The 22326-nt window shown below is 33.4% G+C and overlaps 4 protein-coding genes and 1 long non-coding RNA gene across 10 annotated transcripts; 1 reads left to right on the plus strand and 4 right to left on the minus strand.

Moving 5' to 3' along the window:
• The first annotated feature begins 778 nt into the window (after window positions 1–778).
• On the plus strand, window positions 779–4396 carry LOC132799161 (uncharacterized). Of its 2 annotated transcripts, none has more exons than XR_009634956.1 (4): window positions 779–1389; window positions 2047–2129; window positions 2739–2811; window positions 3825–4396. It is a non-coding gene; the product is annotated as an uncharacterized LOC132799161 (long non-coding RNA). The 2 variants fall into 2 exon arrangements; XR_009634955.1 differs by having other exon boundaries at window positions 3960–4396.
• Window positions 4397–9520: 5124 nt separating this feature from the next.
• Window positions 9521–10126, minus strand: LOC125419558 (uncharacterized). Its single transcript, XM_060812571.1, has one exon. It carries the CDS (start codon window positions 10119–10121, stop codon window positions 9789–9791), a length of 333 nt encoding a protein of 110 aa, XP_060668554.1. The 5' UTR covers window positions 10122–10126; the 3' UTR covers window positions 9521–9788.
• A 253-nt stretch (window positions 10127–10379) lies between these two features.
• Window positions 10380–11891, minus strand: LOC107433028 (pentatricopeptide repeat-containing protein At4g21705, mitochondrial). Its single transcript, XM_060812926.1, has 3 exons — window positions 11619–11891; window positions 10807–10883; window positions 10380–10746 (listed from the first exon to the last, which is right to left on the minus strand). The coding sequence occupies exons 1-3, from the start codon at window positions 11889–11891 to the stop codon at window positions 10380–10382; spliced, it is 717 nt and encodes a 238-aa protein (XP_060668909.1).
• A 1169-nt stretch (window positions 11892–13060) lies between these two features.
• Window positions 13061–16489, minus strand: LOC107433029 (pentatricopeptide repeat-containing protein At2g20710, mitochondrial-like). 5 transcript variants are annotated; one of them, XR_009634685.1, is made up of 3 exons: window positions 16096–16487; window positions 14156–15441; window positions 13061–13412 (listed from the first exon to the last, which is right to left on the minus strand). XR_009634685.1 is itself a non-coding variant. In XM_060812489.1 (2 exons), exons 1-2 carry the CDS (start codon window positions 16375–16377, stop codon window positions 14236–14238), a joined length of 1452 nt encoding a protein of 483 aa, XP_060668472.1. In that variant the 5' UTR covers window positions 16378–16489; the 3' UTR covers window positions 14008–14235. The 5 variants fall into 5 exon arrangements, 2 of the variants coding, with proteins under 2 accessions (XP_060668472.1, XP_060668470.1); XR_009634686.1 differs by having other exon boundaries at window positions 13061–13409; window positions 14150–15441; XR_009634684.1 differs by having other exon boundaries at window positions 13061–13409; window positions 16096–16486.
• Window positions 16490–17716: 1227 nt separating this feature from the next.
• LOC107433038 (uncharacterized) lies at window positions 17717–20274 on the minus strand. The gene is made up of 5 exons (XM_016044275.4): window positions 19819–20274; window positions 19572–19730; window positions 19021–19102; window positions 18584–18749; window positions 17717–18160 (listed from the first exon to the last, which is right to left on the minus strand). Exons 1-4 carry the CDS (start codon window positions 20170–20172, stop codon window positions 18598–18600), a joined length of 747 nt encoding a protein of 248 aa, XP_015899761.3. The 5' UTR covers window positions 20173–20274; the 3' UTR covers window positions 17717–18160; window positions 18584–18597.
• Window positions 20275–22326: the final 2052 nt, after the last annotated feature.

Genomic DNA, 22326 nt, shown 5'->3' on the forward strand with positions numbered 1-22326 from the left:
TTGCATATTTACAAAAAAATTTCCCTATTCTTCACACCATATGTAGCCTAAGTACCTTTAAATTCAAATATAATACCTTACAAATTAATTTAATACATACATATATAAAAAAGTCCTAAAAAAATCAAAATTTGTTGAACATAAACCTGAGCTTTAGGAGAAAGAAAAAGAGAAAATTCTTTACCTGAGTTTAGCTACAAAACAGAAAAAAATGTTTGACAGAGCAAGAGCATAAAAGAGTAAAAGAGAAAGAGAAGAAAATCTGTTTGGATAATTTCAGGGTTTGAAAAGGAATGGTTATTGAGATATATGGGAAAATGGACAAAAAGAATTTCAAAATAATAATTTACCTGATATGTTTTTGGCCAAGAATATTTTTGAGATATCATATTAGGAGCCCGATATAACTTGAAGCAATAACCCATCCGATTCATGTAATAAGAGTAATTCACCCAAAAAAAAAAAATTCATGCAATAAAGGCACAAAAAGATATGGAAATCAAATAATCCTTTTTTTTTCTTTTTTAAAAAAAACTAGGAGTCATGCATGTGAGATATGTTGGTGATTTTTGTCTTTTAATTTTATTTTTTCTTTATTTTAATGTGCGTAATTTGCTATTTGAAAATTAAGGGCATGATGATTTTTTTTTTTTTTAAATTGTTGTTCTATACAAGCTCTAAATTGATGATGATTTGTCTTTTGAGCTATTTAATATATTTTATTTACTTCCTCAAAGTTCCACTATTCACTTGCATTTTCGAAGTTTTCACAAAGGGGAATTTGGCCCTTTACCCCTGTTGGAGTCCTCCTAACGATATCTACCCACTCGATTCTAAATCTTTTTGTTTTGCCTTTTTATTTTTTAATATTCCTATAGTACCCTTTTGAAATATTAAAAACAAATTAAACGAAAAGTCCATTGTTCCCTTCTCTGTTTTTTTTTTTCTTTCACTTCCCTTCGAGTTATACTCCTTCAAAATCTTCACCGGCTCTTCTCTTCTCCTTCCTCACCCTTCCCCTAGAAACACTAGATTTAGGGTTAGGGTTTGAGTTTTGAATTTCCCATTCAAACGTAATTGACGACGGTGTATAAGTATTCAAATGTGTGAGCATTAGACGCTGAACTAAAGCGGTCAGATCCCAAACAAAATAAAAACAGAGAGAGAGAGGAAACAATGAAGTAATGGCAAGCAAGGAAGAGAGCGCAGTGAAGGAGACTGCTCTTGCCAATCTTATTGTAAGCTTTTTTTTGTCATAGCTTAAAAAAATGACCCACTGTGTTTTCAATTTTGTTTTCAGTTAGGTATTTACGCTAATCTGATCATATACCAAGATAATTCCTTGCAAGCAGTATGGTCAAACAATGAAAGTGGTCGAACACTTATTAGGTGGGTCTTATTATGATAAGTGTTAACTGGATAACCTTTTTATGCTTGCTCTATGTCCTTTGTATGCTTGCTTTATGTTAAATGACATTTTATTGATTTTCATTTTAAAAGATATTACGTTAGGAAGGCAGAGCGTGAACTAAAATGACTTATTGTTTACTTTGCCTATGAAACCTGCAAATTAGGCAATTGTGTAATTTGGGCTATGATTATTTATGCAGTCCCCATGTAATATATTGATTATTGGAATTAAGCTCTTTTCTGTTCCTAATTTATATATCAACTTGAATTTCTGTCGAGGTTAAAAAGTTAAATTACTGGGTTCTGTATTAAATAAACTAGTCTTTTGATACCTTCTTATTTGTTATTAACTTTTCTGTTTATCCTTCAATTGGATAGAAATTATCTGTGATTTGTGCATATTTCTCGAATAATTGTGCTACATATCCCTAGTTGCCTTGAATTATATTTTGATGCCTAGTAGCTTAAATTTATGTATTTACTAAAATTGGTCTTCCAACACTTTTGTAGTTGTTTTTTGATTTTTATACCCTACTTCAGTGGTCGTGTTTTTTTTACATTGTCCACCTTGAAATTTTTTATACATTTTAAAGTATCACTTTATGGTAAATATACATTTCCCTTAAATATTTGAAGGGTGGATATTGTTAATTGAGGATTTCAATATTTGACCCTCGTCCTGGAATGGATGGCAGTGATGAGAATTCAATTGTAAAGTGGTAAGGAAAACAAGTATCTTTTCTTACTTTTTTTTTTCTTTTATTTTTTTTTTGTCCCCCGAAGCAATTTTTTAGAAACTAAGTTGTAATATTGTATATATGCTTTTCTATTTGTACAATACATAAATTTTTTAGTTGCATTTATGAGCTCATGTCTTTCCACATCAAGATCTTGAAATGATTTGAAATTCCTTAAGCTTCGTCTTATCACACCATATTTTATATATATATATATATATATATATATATATATTTTAAACAATGAAATATACTTAGTGTGATCATTGAACCAATTCCTACTCCTTTTTTTCTTACAATTCTTATATTTTCTTTTTAATACTCATTCTTGATGTAATTCCTTGCACAAGCGATTGGTACTTCAAAGAGGCATAATAAATTAAAAAAATTGTTTTCCCTATAAAGTGGATATGCTAGTGTCAAACAGAAGAAGAATTTGCGAAAGAACTAAAACCTTAAGCAACCTGACAAGAAAATACATTTTTCATTATTTTTATTATGATAATAAATGTTATTTTCAAATTCTGATTTCCATATTCTGTGAGGTTTTTGTGTTCCTCAAATGGTGTCATTTACATATATTCTATATAGGGTAAAGATGGGTGCATCACTTCACAGGTCTTCAAAAGGACAGGCAATAGGGTTAAAACCTCCATACCTTATGGTAAAATCTGTTTTCAATATCTTTTTATTTTGCTTTTATCTTGTTACACTTATTTATATGGTGAAAACAATACATGACTTTTGTAGCTTGTGCATGTATGTTTCATTCTAATATAAAGAGAAGTCTAACTCTTATTTCCTGCATATACTTTATCTTATTTTCTATTTCTCTTGATTATTTATTAGCATGCATTTCTTCCTCCATATTTGAAGTACAATTTGTTTGTATGTTATGTCCTGTGTCCACTGTCTTCTTAGTGTTTACTCATTGAAATTTATCTTTTAAGCATATCTTGGTTATGCATCCCTTTTTTGGCATGTTTGGATATGAATGACCTATTGCATCTATGCATCTAGGAAGGTATGAGTTGCACCTTCATTTTTGTCCTCATTCTGACTGAATATTCTGAAATGTTTAGTTTTACCTTTTCTCATTTCACTGTCCTATCGTAGGCATGCTCTTGTTTTTTCAAAGACAGAATTCCAAGAAAGTATATACGTAACATCTTGAGAGAGAAACCTTACTCGGCAGTTCTAGCTCTAAACATACTTGGACGATAGTTAAGTTGCATACCAGTTTTGTGATTTGTCAGAGGGCCATATTTTTTAATGCTTTTATTTGATTTCTCTTACATCTTTGCAATAGAACCATCCAATGGTTTTCAATCTCTTGTACTAATGGGCAACTTCATTTCCATTTTAGACTGATGGTGGTATAAAAAATCCCTTAGAAGATGAAATTAGGGACACACCCCGCGGAGAACTACTCTATTTCTATTATTTTATACTTTTGGCATGGTCAAATGGAGAAATTATGTGTCAATTATAAGAATTTACTCGTGCCAGCTGTGAATTTGACAAAATGATAGCTGTTGAATTTTTTTTTTTTACAAGTGGGATTCCTTCTAGTAATTTTCACGTTGTACCTTACCAGAAGAATATACGTGCTTGCTTTTATGTGATTATGATCAATTATTTGAACATGCTACCTGATATAATTTTTTTTGGTGGTAGATGGGTGGATAAAATCCTTGAGGCATTAAGAGGATATGACCACTAGAGGACTGGCTGTTAATTGTTTAGGAGAAAAAAGCAGTTGCTTGTTTTTATTCCTTAAATTTAAAATGAGCTCTCCTTGGTTTCCTCCAGATGCAGGTATCTGAGATGATGTGAGAGGTGTAGAATAAGGCAGCAACACAAACATGGAAAAGTTTGAAGTTTCTATTTAACGTGATTGCATGCCAGCAGCAATACAATATGTTGGAATGTTTAACATCCTGAACAGCTCATATCTGGTAGCTAGATCATTCTTTTGAAGTTAGTGAAGAGTAATAATTTTATGGAAAGCCAGCTTTCCTACTTGTATATATGTTTATAATTTTCCAAAGATGAAGTTTTGATAATGACCCTACATCTTTTTTACTGTGCCTTAACAATGAGTTGTTACCACTCTTAGTAAAATAATGAACACTAGTGTAGTTATGATTCATGTCCAAGTAGTATTTGTTCCTTTTCAATGATGTTATTGTATAATACTTCTGTACATTGTAAGCAAATAATGGAAGCTCACTTTAATATGTTTTCTATATTATACTTATACACTCTGATCTGCTTCAGTTATTTTGTTTATTAATCTCCACGCAACACGCTTTGAATCCTAAAACATCCTTGAGTGTCAGTGCTTTATTGCTGGGATCCTTTGCAGATGCCTTCATTTCTGGTGAGGTGGTAAAAATAACTACATTTTGACCTTATGCTGAGCAGAACCTAACTTGTAAACATGCCAATGTTTAATTCTTATACTCTTTGATAACGTTTATTTACACCAAGATTTGTGTTCAATGCAACTTCATTTTATGATGAGAATCATGGTAAACAATGGCTGAACTTAGGGTTAACCATCGCTTCTCATCCGTCAATGCCCATGAAATCATTCGAATCAACCAAATCTTTTCGAGTAAGAATGCGCTACAGAAGAAGATTAGTCTTTATGCACTATGGAGAAATTTTGAATTCAAGGTCAAAAAGTCGGATAGAGTCCGATATGAGGTTGTATGTGCAAACGACATTTGCATATGGCGAATGTGTGCTACCAAACTACATGGTGATAATACAGAGGCCTTCATGATTAGGGCCTTCAAGGATGAGCATATTTGCTCTTTAAATATCATGAAAAGGAATCATCATCAAGCAACAAGTTCAGTTATCGGAGACATCATCCAGCCAATGTTTGATGGGATTTCAAGGCAATACAAACCTCGAGATATCGTGCATGACATTCGCTCTAATTACGGAGTAAACATAAGCTACAACAAAGCATGGGCCTCTAAGGAAGTTGCACTATCAAGTTTGTGGGGCACGCCAGAAGATTCATATGCAAAACTTCCTTTATGGAGTCACGTTTTGAAGAGCAAAAATCCAGGCACGTTTACTCGAATTGAAACTGATGATCAAAACAGATTTTTATATTTTTTCATGGCACTTGGAGCTAGCATTAGAGGGTTCTAGCATATGGGGAGAGTCATAGCTGTCGATGGAACTACACTGAAGAATAGATATAGAGGTTTGTTATATATTGCATCATGTTTGGATGGGAACAATCAAATTTATCCACTTGCTTATGGAATAGGCCCTGGGGAGACGGATGCGGCTTACACGTGGTTTTTTGAGAGCTTTAAAGAAGCGTTTGGGGATGATCCGAATATAGCTTTTATATCGGATAGACACAAGAGCATTGCAAAAGCAATACATACAATTTTCCCTAATAATCATCATGGCCACTGCACATATCATCTTGGTACAAATTTACGTGCTAAGAAGTTTAAAGGTAATGTCAACGCGATTATATCAACTTTTAATGATGCAGCTAGAGCATATATTGTTGAGGATTTTGATAAGGCCATGCAGCTTTTAGAAGGGGTTAGTATTGAAGCTGTACAATATCTCAAGGATGCAAGTCCTTCAAAATGGGCTAGATCACATTTTCCGGGCAATAGATACAACATAATGACAACTAACATTGCAGAGAGCATGAACTCTGTGCTATTGATGCTAGGGATAAACCTGTTTTGCCATTACTAGATCACATTAGTGATGTCTTGGAAAGGTGGTGGTATGAACGTCGAACTAACGCTGCTGCAATGCAAACTCCTGTTACTAATTAGTTGGAAAAAATCATGCAGGACCGCTCAAATAATGGCAGAGGCTTACGTGTTATGCCAAGAACTTATATGAGTTTCAAGTTGTTGGCCATGGCATGTTCGTTGGAGTTGTTAACTTAGAAAATAAGACGTGCTCATGCAAGGAATTTGACATTGATGGATTTCCTTGTGTCCATGCAATTGCAGCATGTAAGCATCGACATATCTCTCTATATTTCCTTTGCTCGGCGCATTACTCAGTTGACTCACTCCGTGATGCATATTCGGAAACCATATATCCACTTGGAGATAAAAGTCAGTGGCATGCTTCAAATGATGTCATAAACCAGGTTGTACTTCCACCTCAAATTGGCAAACAGTCAGGAAGACCGAGAAAGAAAAGGATTCAATCTCAAGGAGAGGAGCGTCATCAATATAGATGCGGGAGGTGCAAATAGGTTGGTCACAGCAGCCAATCATGCTCCGCCGCCGTACCTCTTGATAGCACTAACAACCAACAGCACCACTGAAACGAACACCCATCAATCGCATGATGCTATATTCAGACAATGAGGCCATGTTATGTGGTATGCGTGTGTATGAAATGTAGTCAGGAATGCAATTAGTTGGTCAACCGCGTAACGTGTATTTTGGCGTAATAGATGTTGGCTTTATGTGTTCTTTTATTGTCAAATTCATCTGTCGTATTGTTTTGATAACATATCATGGATGATATTACTGCCCAATGGTAATGACCAATGCATCATCGGTAATTGACATTTGTACACCGTCGTAAAAGACTCACAACAATTCCATCCGGCAACTTCAATCATGTGTGTTCCAACCAATAACATGCTAAATGTAGCATTATTAATGATAAATTCTGGCAAAGTAAGTGATCAAACGACATTAAAAAATGAAAACGTTCAATTTGTTTTTGATTCAAAAATTACCGAAGGTTTCGTCGGTAATTACCGAAACCCTATGGCAATCATATTTTACCAATTTTTTGGGCCCCACAAGTCCCCTAAGGTGTGTTGAATGCAAAAAAATGAAAAATATGGATTCTAAAATTATCCTAAGGAGAGAAAATCCCAAAATTGCTTAAAACGTTCTCAAATTTTCTAAAAAAATAGGATGACTATTCACCCTCGGTAATTCCCGAGGAAATCGTCGGTAACCAACACATACCTTCCGGAAAAATTACCGACGGTTTCGTCGGTAATTCCCGAGGGTGTACAGTCCATAACATTTTACCAATTTTTTGGGCCCCACAAGTCTCATAACGTGTGTTGAATGCAAAAACATGGCAAATAGGGATTCTAAAATTATGCTAAGTAGAGAAAATCCCAAAATTTCATAAAAGTGTATCAAATTTTGCAAAAAATTTGGATGACTGTTCACCCTCGGTAATTCCCGAGGAAATCGTCGGTAACCAACACATACCCTCTGGAAAAATTACCGACGGTTTCGTCGGTAATTACAGAGGGTGTACAGTCAATCACATTTTACCAATTTTTTTGGGCCCCACAAGTCCCATAACGTGTGTTGAATGCAAAAAAATGAAAAATATGGATTCTAAAATTATCCTAAGGAGAGAAAATCCCAAAATTGCTTAAAAAGTTCTCAAATTTTGCAAAAAAATTGGATGACTGTATTCCCTTGGTAATTCCCGAGGAAATCGTCGGTAACCAACACATACCCTCTGGAAAAAGTACAGACGGTTTCATCGGTAATTACCGAGGGTGTGCAGTCCATCACATTTTACATGTTTTTTGGTCCCCACAAGTCCCATAACGTGTGTTGAATGCAAAAACATGCAAAATAGGGATTCTAAAATTATGCTAAGGAGAGAAAATCCTAAAATTTCATAAACATGTCTCAAATTTTACAAAAAACTTGGATGACTGTACCCCCTCAGTAATTCCCGAGGAAACCATCGGTAACCAACCGCATACCCTCTGGAAAAATTATCGACGGTTTCGTCGGTATTTACCGAGGGTGAACAGTCATCATATTTTTTTGTAAAATTTGCGACACGTTTAGAAAATTTTGGGATTTTCTCTCCTTAGCATAATTTTAGAATCCCTATTTTGCATGTTTTTGCATTCAACACACGTTATGGGACTTGTGGGGCCCAAAACACTTGTAAAATGTGATGGACTATACACCCTCGGTAATTACCGACGAAACCGTCGGTAATTTTTCCAGAGGGTATGTGTTGGTTACCGACGATTTCCTCGGGAATTACCGAGGGTGAACAGTCATCCAAATTTTTTGCAAAATTTGATACACTTTTATGAAATTTTGGGATTTTCTCTACTTAGCATAATTTTAGAATCCCTATTTGCCATGTTTTTGCATTCAACACACGTTATGGGACTTGTGGGGCCCAAAAAATTGGTAAAATGTTATGGACTGTACACCCTCGGGAATTACCGACGAAACCGTCGGTAATTTTTCCAGAGGGTATTTGTTGGTTACCGACGATTTCCTCGGGAATTACCGAGGGTGAACAGTCATCCAATTTTTTTGCAAAATTTGAGACACTTTTATGAAATTTTGGGATTGTCTCTCCTTAGTATAATTTTAGAATCCCTATTTTGCATTTAACACACGTTATGGGACTTATGGGGCCCAAAAAATTGGTAAAATGTTATGGACTGTACACCCTCGGGAATTACCGACGAAACCGTCGGTAATTTTTCCAGAAGGTATGTGTTGGTTACCGACGATTTCCTCGGGAATTACCGAAGGTGAACAATCATCCAAATTTTTTGCAAAATTTGATACACTTTTATGAAATTTTGGGATTTTCTCTACTTAGCATAATTTTAGAATCCCTATTTGCCATGTTTTTGCATTCAACACACGTTATGGAACTTGTGGGGTCCAAAAAATTGGTAAAATTTTATGGACTGTACACCCTCGAGAATTACCGACGAAACCGTCGGTAATTTTTCCAGAGGGTATTTGTTGGTTACCGACGATTTCCTCGGGAATTACCGAGGGTGAACAGTCATCCAATTTTTTTGCAAAATTTGAGACACTTTTATGAAATTTTGGGATTTTCGTGTATTTATGTGTTCGTGTAAAGCCGTTTGTTTGGTTTTTTGTATTTGTGTGTTGGTGTAAAGACGTTTAGAAAAAGTTGATTTTTGTTTGGTTTAAAATATCATAGGATATGTAAGTAATTTTTTTTTGTTTGAAAATTACAATGGATATTGTGGGGTAGAACAAAAATGATATCAAATGAGGGGGCAAAAATCATTAACCTCGGTCCTATGAGGGTATTGGACCAAATTCCCCTTTCACAAATTGTCAGCCAAATGTTTTAAGCATGTTTGGGCTTTTGCGACTTTCCTCCTCCATTGCCAAGAGTTTGGAAGGTTTTTCATCTCCATCTAGAGCATTATCTAAAATTTCAACAAGTACTTGTGAATACGATTCAACATCTTCAATATAATTCAACAATCTCTCCTGCAACTTAATTATTTTCCTTTTATTTTACAAAAAATACTCTTTTAAAAATTGGAATTTATTTCTCCAATCGCTAATTTCTTTATTGTACATAAAAAAATAAGTAAAATGATTTTCAAAACTTTCTCATACTAAAATTGTCTCCCTAATCTAGTAATTCGACTCGATTTAGGAAAAAAAATCTTTTTTATTAAATATTTTATTACCTTAATTAGTTTTTTATTAATTCTTTCATTTTAAATTCAAGATCTATATTTAATGGATGATGTTTGTCACATGAGCTGTTTATTATCAGATTATATTTAGTTAAAAGTTCCACTAATCACTTACACTTCCGAAGTTTTTTCACAAATAATTATCAGACATTTGTTTCAAGCATGTTTATGCTTTTGCTACCTTCCTTCACTGCTGAAACGTTGGAAGTTTCTTCATCTCCATCCATAGCATCTCCTAAAATTTCAATTACTTTTGATATCGATTCGCCATCTTTAATATGATTCAACAATCTCTCCTGAATATCCACAGACACAATACCCTTACCCCTAACTAGTTTAATGATCTCTACTGCTCCCTCCAAATCTCCTTTCCCTTTCAAGTATTCCAGACAAGCAGCCAAACAATCCTTGCTTGGCTTCCAGAAGAACCCGACAACAGACATTTCTTGTTTTAGAGCTTCAGTGGCCTTCTGCATTTGATTCTGTTACCCTGCTGCCAAAAAATGCCATGTCTTTGCATCCGGTTTTCCCCCCTTTTCTATCACCCAGTTAAAAATGTTTTCAGCCTTTCCAAAAAGACCTTTTCTGCAATAAGCAGCAATCAAAAAGTTTGGGATACGAATTTCATAGTTTAAATTCCGGGATTCCCACTCCTCAAAGATTTTCTCAGCACTTTCAATGTCATCAAACTTCAATAGATCTTATCATGCTCATCTAACCCCGACCACGCATCTTCAACTGCTTATTGTAACGTTCCATAATCTTAATACTTCATCTTTCTTCCCTATTGCAGCGTATTGTGTGAGAATGTGCTCAGGGCTACAGTGTTTTTTCTCCGCAGTTAATACCAGTTCCTCTGATTTCTTTAACATTAACAAAGCTTTGTCCACAAGCCCAGCTTTTATACATCCACTTGCTGCAGTTGAATAAGCAGACCAATCCAAAACTTTAGGATCAGTTTCCATCTCTGCGAGAATCTTGTGGATTCCCTCCACATCAGATTTCACTGCATATGCACTGATCTGAATTGTATATGTAAATTTGTTCTTGACAATGCCCTTCTCTTCGATCTCATGCAAGAGATTGTCCATTTTTCCATAACTTCCAGTTTATAATACAGATTAAGCAAAACGTTATAAACCAATATGCAACTTGGTAAACCAATATCCTTCATCTGCTGCATAAGGGCCTCTGCTTTCTCCACTTGTTCTGAACGAACATAACAATTGAGGAGAGCGCTGTAAACTTAAAGAAATTTCAATTGTTTTGGAATGTTCTTAAAGTAATTCTCAGCTTGCTCTATCCCATGACTTTAGAGATCGAGTCCAGCCGAATGGCAACATCACCGCATGTAAGCCGATAATATCTTTTGTCAGTCATCCACAGATATCTTTGAACCAAAAAATAAGAATTGGGTTCCAGGTATACAAGCTGAATAAGATAGATAAACTTCTAAAAAGCCTTAGAAAATCCAAGACTACAAAGAGTTGGAATGCCTTATTTGATGCTATCAGTTTCATTTAAAAGTTAAGCCCAGTAATCCATGCAATTCTCTAAATGGGTTGAAGTTATCAAAAAACCCGGGCGATTCATATTCTATATATGTTTTTAATAATAAGTTTAAAAATAATATTTCTAATTCTCTAATCCTATTCGCACTCATTCCTCACCATAGTAGTACCTTATGTACCTGGTCTTGTCGTCCTAGAAAGCAAGCCTCACTCTTTACAAATAAAATTACTGCATATGAAGCATGTTTTGAAACCTCACAATCAATTGGATTTAATACCCAAAGCACTAAAATTTCAAAATTTTCTAAAAGCAGATTTACATTCTCATTTTCTTAACATGTTCATAGCTACTTCAAAGTAGTAGAAGGAAGTAAACATAAATGAGATTCATTTTCCCACAGTTTCCTGGCAACCAAACAGGAGGGCACGAAGAGCCAAAAAAGAGAGTAAGAAATAGGTTACCTGAAGAGCGTGGTTATAGCGTCGAATGCGCCTGAACTCCTTAATGAAACCCAAGAGACTACTTCTGTCAACCACTCGGCCATCGAGGATCCACTTGTCGAGAACCGGAAAGATGGAAGGCATAGCCTTAGGATCTTCGATTTTGGAAATCTTACGGTAGAGAGCCCCTAGTGAGCCATTCCATGATTTTCTAGGGAATGCAGTTTTCGTACTTGTTGAGTAAAACGAGAGGCCCAACAAGTTTTGCGAACGAAAATGGCTGCAGAAATTCATTATGGATTTGAAGTTGGTAGAATGCTTCATCTTCTTCGACTGACGGTTTTACAGGGCCGAGGAAGAAAACGGAGAAATCTGTTTAAGTAGTCTTATACGGTGTCGTTTTTACCATCCTATAAATTATTAAAAAAACTTAACGATCCTCTGTTTTTTGTTTTTACCCTTGAAAAAAATATTATTAACATTTACAAGACAAAACTATTCTACAACCAAAATTTATTAATTTATTTATTTTTTTAAAGTTTTGGTTTTTTTATCAATTTATTAATAATTGAGACTTAATCTTTTAATTTTCTTCAATTTTGCATGCAAATGGGATTTTCTAATGGGGTTCTTTACAGTGATTCTCAGTTAGCAATTCAGCTATTTAGGAAATTGTTATTTTTTAATTGATAATGTTAAGTCTATGTTAAGTGTTTTGGTTTATGTTAGTTCTAGTTATTCTTTTAGAGAAACATGTTCGGAGCTCTTTTATTATTTCGCACTAATTAGGTTTTTTCCTTTTACGTTTTCTTCTCCCCCCTATTATTTTGATTTTGAATTCGGAGTGAAAAAATTTGAACTTGGTAATCAACCGGCTTTGCATTCGCTAATTGGTATCTTAAAAATTTGATAAAATTTATTGTAAAAATACTGTTACTTTTATACTCACAAAAAACTATATGCAACAAACATGTTCCACTAAGATCCCTTTCAACCAAAATTTTCTACCAAAAATAACAACCAGCATCCATCTAATTCAATCATATTCAAAAAAATTACGTACTAAAGAATTGATTTATAACATAATACAAATTAAAATGTTAACCAATATCTTTTAAGTTCTCATGTTTCTATTTTCCATAAAGAAAATGTGTTGAGCATGAAAATCAAAATCCCACATCTGTACGAATTATGAAGTGCATATACCATATAATTCAAGTGGGTTATAACATTTATAACTAATTGGTTTTGGATAATGTAATATAACCTAAGGGGCTATAACATTCATAACTTTTTAATCGGTTCATATCACATTTATATACCTGCTTTGCTTTGTTAATTAGTTTGAGAACAACCCAACTTGTAATGAACAGTAGAGTTAACCCTAAAACCGTGCACTCGATAAGGTTTGAAGCTAAATAAATCCCACTACCTAAAATTAAGCTAAGTCCAAAAAATAAAAATCTTGTTAAACTTGCATCTTTTCAATTCAAGCTACCAGATCCTGGGTTCGGTGAGGCCAGGAACCATACATGACATGAAGTAATAACTCAACCCATATCACAGAATAAAAACACCCAAAAAGATATAGAAACCAAATAATCTAAAAAAAAGTACAATAAACTAAGTCTAGGGGTCATGCATGTGAATGAAAATTTAACCGTCATCTAGGAGCATTGCTATGCAATTTACAAGCACAAGTACAAACTAAAGAGAAATAATTTATCAAAAAAAGAAAAAAAGGATTCTGTATAGCCACTTAGAAATAAATGCATCACCTCAGCTGCTCTGTTCTATCTTTCTGCACCTCTCCTGCTAATCATCATAATACAATCTATTATAAGAAAACTAATAATTTAGAAGTATATTTTTATTGTAAAAAACTGAAAGTAATTATCTGAAATTTAAGAAGTGAGAGAAACACTTTTCATAAATGAAATTGAAATAAAATGTAATTCTTTTAATGTGATTGTTCTTGTGGAAATATCATATTTGATTTTTAATTATTTAAAAAATTCAAACTTATGACTTTATGTATATTTAATGTTAGAATTCAAAAAGGTTCCACCCTAAATAACAAAAAGGTCAGGGGCAGTTTAATTCAAATTAAGGCATATTGAATTTTATTAAAAAAAAAAATTATTTTCTCAAACAAGATTGCAAATTCGAATTTCCACATCTCTAATTATAACAATACTAATAACAATAATAAAAAACATTATTTTCATTGTTAGAATTCAGAACTTCAACCTAAATGACAAAAAAAGTCAGGGGCAATTGATAAAATTTACGTTGTGAATTCAAAGCATATTGATTTTTATTAAATAAAAAACAAACCATTATTTTCTCAAACAACTATTCCAAACTCGAATTTCCTCATCTCTAATATAGAATAGATAACATTTCAAATAATAATAATAATAATAATATAGAATAGATAAATAAATTTTTAAATGATTTTAAATGGAAGATCTAAATGGATTATCTTTGTCTCTTGAACCATTAATACTATAATTTTATATAGTTACTAAAAAGTTCCACTACTGACTTACACTTACATTAGTTTTCACAAATTGTCAGGCATTTTTTTAAGCACGTATCATCTGCTTCCACTGGCACCCTCCTCCACTGCTAAAAGTTAGGATGTCTCTTCATCTCTATCCAAAGCATCTGCTAAAATTTCAATTGGTAATTGTGAATTCGATTCCCCATCTTTTATATAATTCAACAATCTATCCTGAATATCCACAGATAAAAAACACTTATCCCTAAGTAGGGTAATAATTTCCTCTGCTCCCTCCAAATCTCCTTTTCCTTTCAAGTATTCCAGACAAGCAGCCAAACAATCCTTACTAAGCTTCGAGAATGACTCGGCAACAGAAATTTCTTCTTTTATAGCTTCAGCGGCCTTCTGCATTTGATTATGTTTAAAATACCCTGTTGCCAAATAGTGCCATGTCCTTGAATTCGGTTTTCCCCCCTTTTCTATTACCCGTTTTAAAAGGCTTTCAGCCTTTTCAAAAAGACCTATACTGCAACAAGCACTAATCAAAGGGTTTGGGATGCGGTTATCATAGTTTAAATCCTGGGATTCCCACTCCTTAAAGATTTTCTCAGCACTTTCAATGTCATCAAACTTCAGTAGAGAGGTTATCATGCTTATATAACCTCGATTATATACCTTACACTGCTTACCGTAAAGTTCCCATAATCTTAACACCTCATCCTTCTTCCCTATTGCAGCGTATTGTGTAAGAATGTGTTGAAAGCCTTCAGACTTTCTCCTAGAAGTTAATATCAGTTCCTCCGATTTCTTTAACATTAACAAAGCTTTATCCACAAGCCCAGCTTTTATACATCCATTTGCTGCAGTTGAATAAGTATTCCAATCCATAACTTGGGGATCAGTTTCCATCCTTGACAGAATTTTGTCAATTCCCTCCATATCAGAATTGGCTGCATATGCACCGATCTGAATGGCATACGTACATTTGTCATTGCTAATGCCCTTCTCCTCCATCTCATGCAAGAGATTGCCCATTTTTTCATAACTTCCAGTTTTTAAATACAGATTAAGCAAAGCGTTATAAGCCAGTATTGATCTTGCTAACCCCATATCCTTCATCTGCTGCATAAGGGCCTCTGCTTTCTCCACTAGTTCTTCATGAGCATAACAATTGAGGAGAGCGTTGTAAATCTGAAGGGATTTCAATTGTCTTGGAACGTTGTTAAAATAATTCTCAGCTTGCTCTACCCCATGAACTTTGGCGATCAGGTCCAGCCGAATGGCAACATCACCATATGTAAGCTGAAAGTACCTTTTGTCTGTCATCCACATAGATATCTTTGGGACAAAAAAAAAAATAAATAAATAAATAAATAAAAACCTAATCAGAATCGGGTTTCAGATAAAATAAGCTGAATAAGATAGATAAGCTTCCAAAAGACTTAGCAAATGCAGAACTTCAAGAGTTAGACTGCTTTATTTACTGCTGTGGGTTTCAGCTAAATAAGCTGAATAAGACAGAAAAATTTCCAAAAGCCTTCGCAAATCTGAAACAGCAACGAGTAAAATGATAGGATATTGAGGCAAATTAACAATGAGTTTTGTACAATTTTCCTTCTCATTATCTTTTCCGGTGCAAGTTTTCCATGTAAAATACTAATTTTTCTATATACATGTTATTATTTACAAGTTTAAAACTAAATTAATAATTTGAGATCTGTAAATTTACTAATTGCTCCAACATTCTCAAATAAAATAGTATATGGAGCATGATTGCCAAAAATAATTGTCTGTGGTTTTAATACTGAAAACACTAATTTCAAAATTTTCTAGAACCACATTTACACGCTCTCTAGGTCACGGAAAATTTTCTTTAACTAATTTCAAAAATAAAAAAGGTCATTAGCTTTTAGCTACTATTCATTTTCCCACAATTTCAAGGCAACCAAACAGCCAAAACCAGCGAAAGAGGTGAGAAATAAATAGGTGTACCTCAAGAGCGTGCTTATATCGTCCAAAGTACCTGAGCTCCTTGATCACTGACACTAGATGACTTTTGTTAACATTTTGTCCATCCTGGACCCACTTATCGAGAACCGGAACGACGGAGAGCTTAGGATCTCCGATCGGGGAAATCTGACGGTAGAGAACGCCCATCGGGCCATTCCAGGAATTTCTATGTGAAATCTCACCATTTGTATTTGTTGAGTAAAATGAAACGCCGATGAACAAGTTCTTTTGGGAACGAAAATGGTTTCCGAAGAAATTCTTCATGGATTGAAACTGGAAATCTTCATCTTCGACCTCAACGAGGGTTTAACAGACAAACATTTGCTTCAGCCAAAAAGAAATGGGTTTAAGCTTCAAGGTTCAAACCAGTCTTTGTGTAGTATACTACGTCGTTTCCCAATGGCTGTATCAATAAGCATTACACGACGCCGTATTTCTTGAGTTTTGATTTTGGTGTCCAAATTCCATTTGCAAATACAATAGGAAATAATGGAAATAAATCACTTAACCGTCCCAAACTTTATGAAAAATAAAGTTTGAATATTAAATGTATAATATTTTCTAGCAGCAAAATTGAAAATTAAATAATTATCGTTAGAAAGAATTATATAAAAAATTTTGAACTCTTAAATTTATATTAGTTATTCTCCTTTATCTTTTTTGTATTCTTTTCAAAATATTTAAGTAATATAATTTACTTATATTCACATTTAAATTATAATTTAATTTTATGTTATTATTAATTAGTTATAATATTATATTATTATTTATAAATATAGTATAAAATATTAATGTACACAGTGAAAATTTATTAATTTTTTGCCTGCCTATATTTTTTCGCTTAGTTGGAATAGGATGGCAACAATTGAATGGATCTTTGACACCATGGTTATACTGTTGACATGGAATAACTGTGACACAAAATATTCTTCTTATTTGTAAATGCACTTTTAGATTTGAATTTAAACCTTGACATGAATAAAAAATACACTCCAAAAACAAAAAAAGTTGTAATAATAATTAAAAAAAGGAAAACTATTTTTTTTATTCAGTTGTCGTAACTATTTAATAGTGTAGAAAATTTTGTGTATTATTCTTATAAATATAAGGCTAATTACTCTTTACAAACATTCAAATTATATTATAAAGTAAAAACTATTGTAATCTGTTAATTAATTTATTAAAAAAAAAAACAAAAAACAAAAGGGGAAACAAGTATATATACATACATATATATTCTCCAAGTATCTGGCAAATACATTATTTTTATTTAATATTTCGGACGTCAGTTTTAATGGAACCAATGTGTGCGAGAATACTAATTTAGAATGCAATATGAAAGTTTTAGAGGATTATGATGCAAGTGAAAAATTACATACAGAAAGAATTCATCTAAAAATACAACTTAAATGATATATATATATATATATATATATATTTTTTTTTTTTTTGAGAGAGAAAAGCTCTCCGATTGGAGTGAGAGCTTTAATACTAGTTGACTGTTGGTTTATTACTCCAGTGAGAGCGAGAAAAAAAAGTTAAAAAATCTACTTATGAAATCTCTTAGCCTAAAAAGAAAAAACCAAAACAAAACATAAGATCCTCTTGAAATCATTCTCAAACTTGTTAAACTTGCATTTTTCAAATTAAGCTATCAAACTATGGACCCAAATATAACTTGAGGCAATAAATCTCCCCACTAACTCTCCCCACATCATAGAGTAAGACCAAAAAGATATAGAAATGAAATAATCTTATCAAGAATATCAGATAAATACAGTCATTAAGCGAGTGAAACTTCGACATGATCCACGTGAACTGTAAGGTCAAGTTCTCGAGGTTTTGATCCAGTTCTTCTTTCCTTCCATAAACTTAAGAGATGCAAGTTACAACAGAAGCATAGAGAAATGGATAGTATAGATGGTTCATTGATTGATGCAGCCTGAATTTTAACTTGTATTTCAAAATCAAGGCTTCCCTCGTTATCATTCTAGCATTTATAACATTCAAGGCAAGTAAGAACATCCAAGTCGTCCTGACCAGGAATCTGCATTTGAAAGTTCACCCATATCAATGATCAGAACCACTTGGATATAGAACTACACATTCATCAGAACTTGGCAATGAAAAAGAAGAAGAAGAAGAAGAAGAAGAAGAAGGTGCAAGGCAAAAAGCCAATGCCATGTGGATGCATTGTAGAAATTTGATTTCAGAAAGCAATGCCTTTCTCAATGTTTGCAGACAAAACAAAAAGGAAAGACAAGCACATCACTTTTTCTAAATTACTTGGATAATCTGAAGTATGCATAGTGTACAGCATGTGTTATGAATTATAGACACTTGGCAAAATTATCTATTTGCAGTGGCAAAGATGTAAGTTATATGAATACTATAGAGTTTACTATTTTCCTAATCCCCCATTCCATTGGCAGGAGAATAGGAGAAATTCACAGAAATAATCGATACTTACAAGTCACAGAAGACCTATTTCTCTTGCTCTCGCCCTCCTAATCTCATCCTGGGATCATAGTTCGTGAACAGCCGAAACTCATTTCCTAGTTTGTTAGAGTGTTGAGGCCTAAAACCACAAGGATATAAACCCATGAGCTCAGCAGCTCTATCTTTCTGCACCTCTCCTGTAAATTATCATAGCACAATCTATTAAATTTTCTGGAAATGATGAAGGAGATTTACAATTTTAATTCCCCGAAAATGACAAATACCCATCTACGTTTATTTTTCATCTAAACAACATTATCAGCACTCAATTGTTGAATGTCATGATCTACAAGAGTAAAGTGGAGTACTTTAATTTTAGCTGTCATGCTCCATATTTGCTGAGGGCTATAAGATAAAGATAGAAAGAAATTATCTTAATCAGAAGGTTATTATCAGATATCTCTCTACCTGTAAGTAGAAGCAAGTAAGACTCCCCAGATTGTGCAAGAAAACTAATTGTCCGAGCGACTTTCTCTAAGCACTCCTTACTCTGCAACCACCAATGTTACTTATATAGCATCACGAATTTGTTTAAAAGCATTAAAGAGCATAATTCATGCTTAGAATGCATAAATTGGAGAACCAAAATTCCCATGCCAAGGTGACAAAATAGAGGTACCCAAGAATTATAAGACAAAACTTCACAATATAACATATAAAGCAAGGGTCTTTATCACTTTTTAGACAGTACAGATTAAAGATAACATCTAACATCTTCCAAGCAGCCACGGATAAACCAATCCAAACCATTGAATTATTTTGTATAGAAAACTCATAAAAAAAGGATATACAACAGATTAGCAAGATCAAATTTCACAACTTGCAAACCAAAATTAACTGAGCAAAGAAAATCTTCCCAATTTCGTTTTTTTCTTAAAATTTTCTTATCAGCCGAACCCAAATATATAAATAATAAAAGTAGATTAAAATGCGAGCAATAAAGCTTATTAATTTCTCACCAGATAAGGAGGATCTGCAACTATCACATGGAAACCATGTTTCAATTCCAATGGCAACTCTTCTGGTTGGTTATAATCATAAAATGTGAAATCACTCCCATATTGCTCAAAACGATTGTCGTACTCAAGAAGTTGCACATTTATTCCAGGATCAATATTCTGATTAATCGGAACAAAACAATAAAAAAATAAAAATAAATAAAAAAAAGCAAAACCAATAATTAAAAAAGCTTACAAAATGCTTTACCTTAAGATAGGCATAGAGAGTTGGACAAGCAATGCAAGCCACGCGCGGAGGGTTGGAACCCAAATCCGAAGAACCCATTTGGCAGAGAGTGATGACCTCCTGAGCTATCGTCTCAGCAGTTTGACGGTCGTACCAGAACTGGCTGAGCCTCCAGTCCTCGGAAACCAGAGCCACCGGCGCCGGCGACGACGAGTCTCCGGGTCCGGCGGAGTCGCGAGTAACCTCAGAGGTGGAGTTGGTTTGCTCGGTGAGGAACTCTCTGAGAGCAGCGAGGGCATGAGAGCTCAGAGTTGGAGGATCGTCATCGTCGTTGTCTTGGACGTAGTGGGCTCGGGAATTCAGTTGGTCTTCCATTTTACTTTGCAGTGGCGGAAGCTGAAGCCAGCCACTAACTCGGTTTGGGGCAATCTTACTGGTACTGGGAGATTTTGCTGCTTTCAGATTTGATCGACGGTGTGGATTGAAAATTGAAATGGAATATATTGTAAATAATATTCTAAGCTAAACAGTGTGTGGAATATTTAATTTGTTTTCAATTTTATTTTTTTTTTAATTGAACTGGAATATGATATTAAATTGCATTATCTTGAGAATTTAAAAAAGCAAAATTTTACATGCTAATTTTCCGATAGATTATTCACGTAACATATTTCTAAAGTGTAATCTTTCAATATCAAAATTGATAAAAAAATTATACCAATTATTTTTTACTTTATCAATTTTGTCGATATATATATATATATATATATATATATATATATATATATATATATATATATATATATATATATATATATATATATATATATATATATATATATATATATATATAGTACTTCTATGGTCAGTACGATCCTTATCAAAATGGTGCGATCCAAAAACATAGAAAAATATTCAGCCATTGGATTTCAAAAAATCTTCCGAATAGTTCAGATCATTCCTTGTCACACATGAGAAATAATTGAGGGAAATTTTACATTCTTTTACTATTCCCGCTATTCACTTCCTGCCCGCACACACCATCTTTTCACACAGATTTCACCGTTTAAAATTTCCAAACCCACCATATCATCTCCCCTTTTCACCAACGTTCTTGCTCAGCGAGAGGCCCAAATTGACCATTTCTAAAATCTCCTCACCATTTTAAAGATCCCAAATCCTTCCCAATTGGCCAGCATTCCGAACGCCACATCATCGCCGTCAGTACCATACTTGGGGTTAAAGGTTAGCATTTGTGAGTCAGTAGGTTTGTTTTTTTTTCATTCGTTCCCTATATTATAATCAAAATCATTAAGGATAATCTAGTTAGATATTAAGATAAAAAATTTATATTCGGAGAATGTACATTAATGAACCTTTTTTTTTTTTTTTCAGATTTAAGGGGAAAAAAAAATAAAAGAAAGAAACATGGACAAAGGAGAAGAGGAAGCTCCAATTGCGGGAAGCCAAGGTTTCACTCCTTTTATTTATTTATTTATTTATTTTATTGTCATGCATCTTTTAATTTTGATTGATTCCATCCCTTCCCTTCCCTATGAGCTTCATTTTTGTAAAATTTATGTTTTCAATATATGACTGAGTATTGTGAGGCTGACAATATGAATTAAGTGCGACAATAAATAAGGATTAAGTTATGAAAACTTGACTGCCACAGTTGTTGTATAGAACACTGAGTTGATTACGTGGTGGGTGTATATACTTTGCTGCATTGTTAACATGGTGATGTTAGAATATTAAAATTGGTTGCAACATAAGTAATCATTAATTGTGATTAATGATTAATAACATGTTATATAAATTATAAGTAGTCAATAATTGTTATTTCGAAGTGGATTGAAATGTATTATATGGAAATTTATAATGATCATATATTGATTTTATTATCTTAGATGGGAACGTCAATGATTCATAGTTTGCAGCAAGTAATTATTATCTTAGAGATGTAGAAATATCCATGCTATCATGTTTGAATGTCGTTGATAATGTTTACATTACCCAAGTGTTGAAAAACATCAAACCAAAAGTTGGACAAGAGTTTCTATCGATAGATGAGGCACTTGAGTTTTACATTAGATATTCAAAAAAGACGGAGTTTAGTGTTCGTAGCAATTCCGCTAAGAGATATAAAGGTACTAATGAAGTTACAAGGAAAGAATTTGTTTGTTTTAAAGAAGGAGAATCTACTAAAAAAGGAATTGAGAAAAAAAAGAGTCGGGGGATAATAAGAGATAATTGTAAGGCAAAACTAACCTTAATTATGTCAAAAATGGTGAAATATATCATTAGTGTATTTGTTAAATAACACAGTCATCGATTATCAAACCCTTGGAATATTTTCTAGCAGAACTATTAAAGGAATATTTCCTAACAAAGCAAGAAAGATCCATTATTTTTGTTCGAAATAGATGCATATGATGATTGTTAATTGAAGCGTTGTTTTTGAGCTGATTCGGTTTGTTAAATAGCTTATGGATGTTTTGATGATGTAGTGGTATCTGATACAACTTA

The sequence above is a fragment of the Ziziphus jujuba genome, chromosome 11 (assembly GCF_031755915.1).
Source record: "Ziziphus jujuba cultivar Dongzao chromosome 11, ASM3175591v1".
NCBI classification, from domain to species: domain Eukaryota; kingdom Viridiplantae; phylum Streptophyta; class Magnoliopsida; order Rosales; family Rhamnaceae; genus Ziziphus; species Ziziphus jujuba.

Excerpts from the sequence above, each read along its gene's own strand:
- LOC107433028 (XM_060812926.1), bottom strand. The coding sequence starts at position 11,891 with ATGAATTTCTGCAGCCATTTTCGTTCGCAAAACTTGTTGGGCCTCTCG. Across the intron at positions 10,884-11,618 it reads GCTATAACCACGCTCTTCAG|CGCTCTCCTCAATTGTTATG; the intron begins GTAACCTATTTC and ends TTAAGTTTACAG. Across the intron at positions 10,747-10,806 it reads GCAGCAGATGAAGGATATTG|TTATGGAAAAATGGACAATC; the intron begins GTTTACCAAGTT and ends ATAAACTGGAAG.
- LOC107433029 (XM_060812487.1), bottom strand. The coding sequence starts at position 16,377 with ATGAAGAATTTCTTCGGAAACCATTTTCGTTCCCAAAAGAACTTGTTC. Across the intron at positions 15,442-16,095 it reads GATATAAGCACGCTCTTGAG|ATATCTATGTGGATGACAGA; the intron begins GTACACCTATTT and ends TTTGTCCCAAAG.
- LOC125419558 (XM_060812571.1), bottom strand. The coding sequence starts at position 10,121 with ATGCAGAAGGCCACTGAAGCTCTAAAACAAGAAATGTCTGTTGTCGGG.
- LOC107433038 (XM_016044275.4), bottom strand. The coding sequence starts at position 20,172 with ATGGAAGACCAACTGAATTCCCGAGCCCACTACGTCCAAGACAACGAC. Across the intron at positions 19,103-19,571 it reads TTGCAGATCCTCCTTATCTG|AGTAAGGAGTGCTTAGAGAA; the intron begins GTGAGAAATTAA and ends TGGTGGTTGCAG. Across the intron at positions 18,750-19,020 it reads TTACTTGCTTCTACTTACAG|GAGAGGTGCAGAAAGATAGA; the intron begins GTAGAGAGATAT and ends GATAATTTACAG.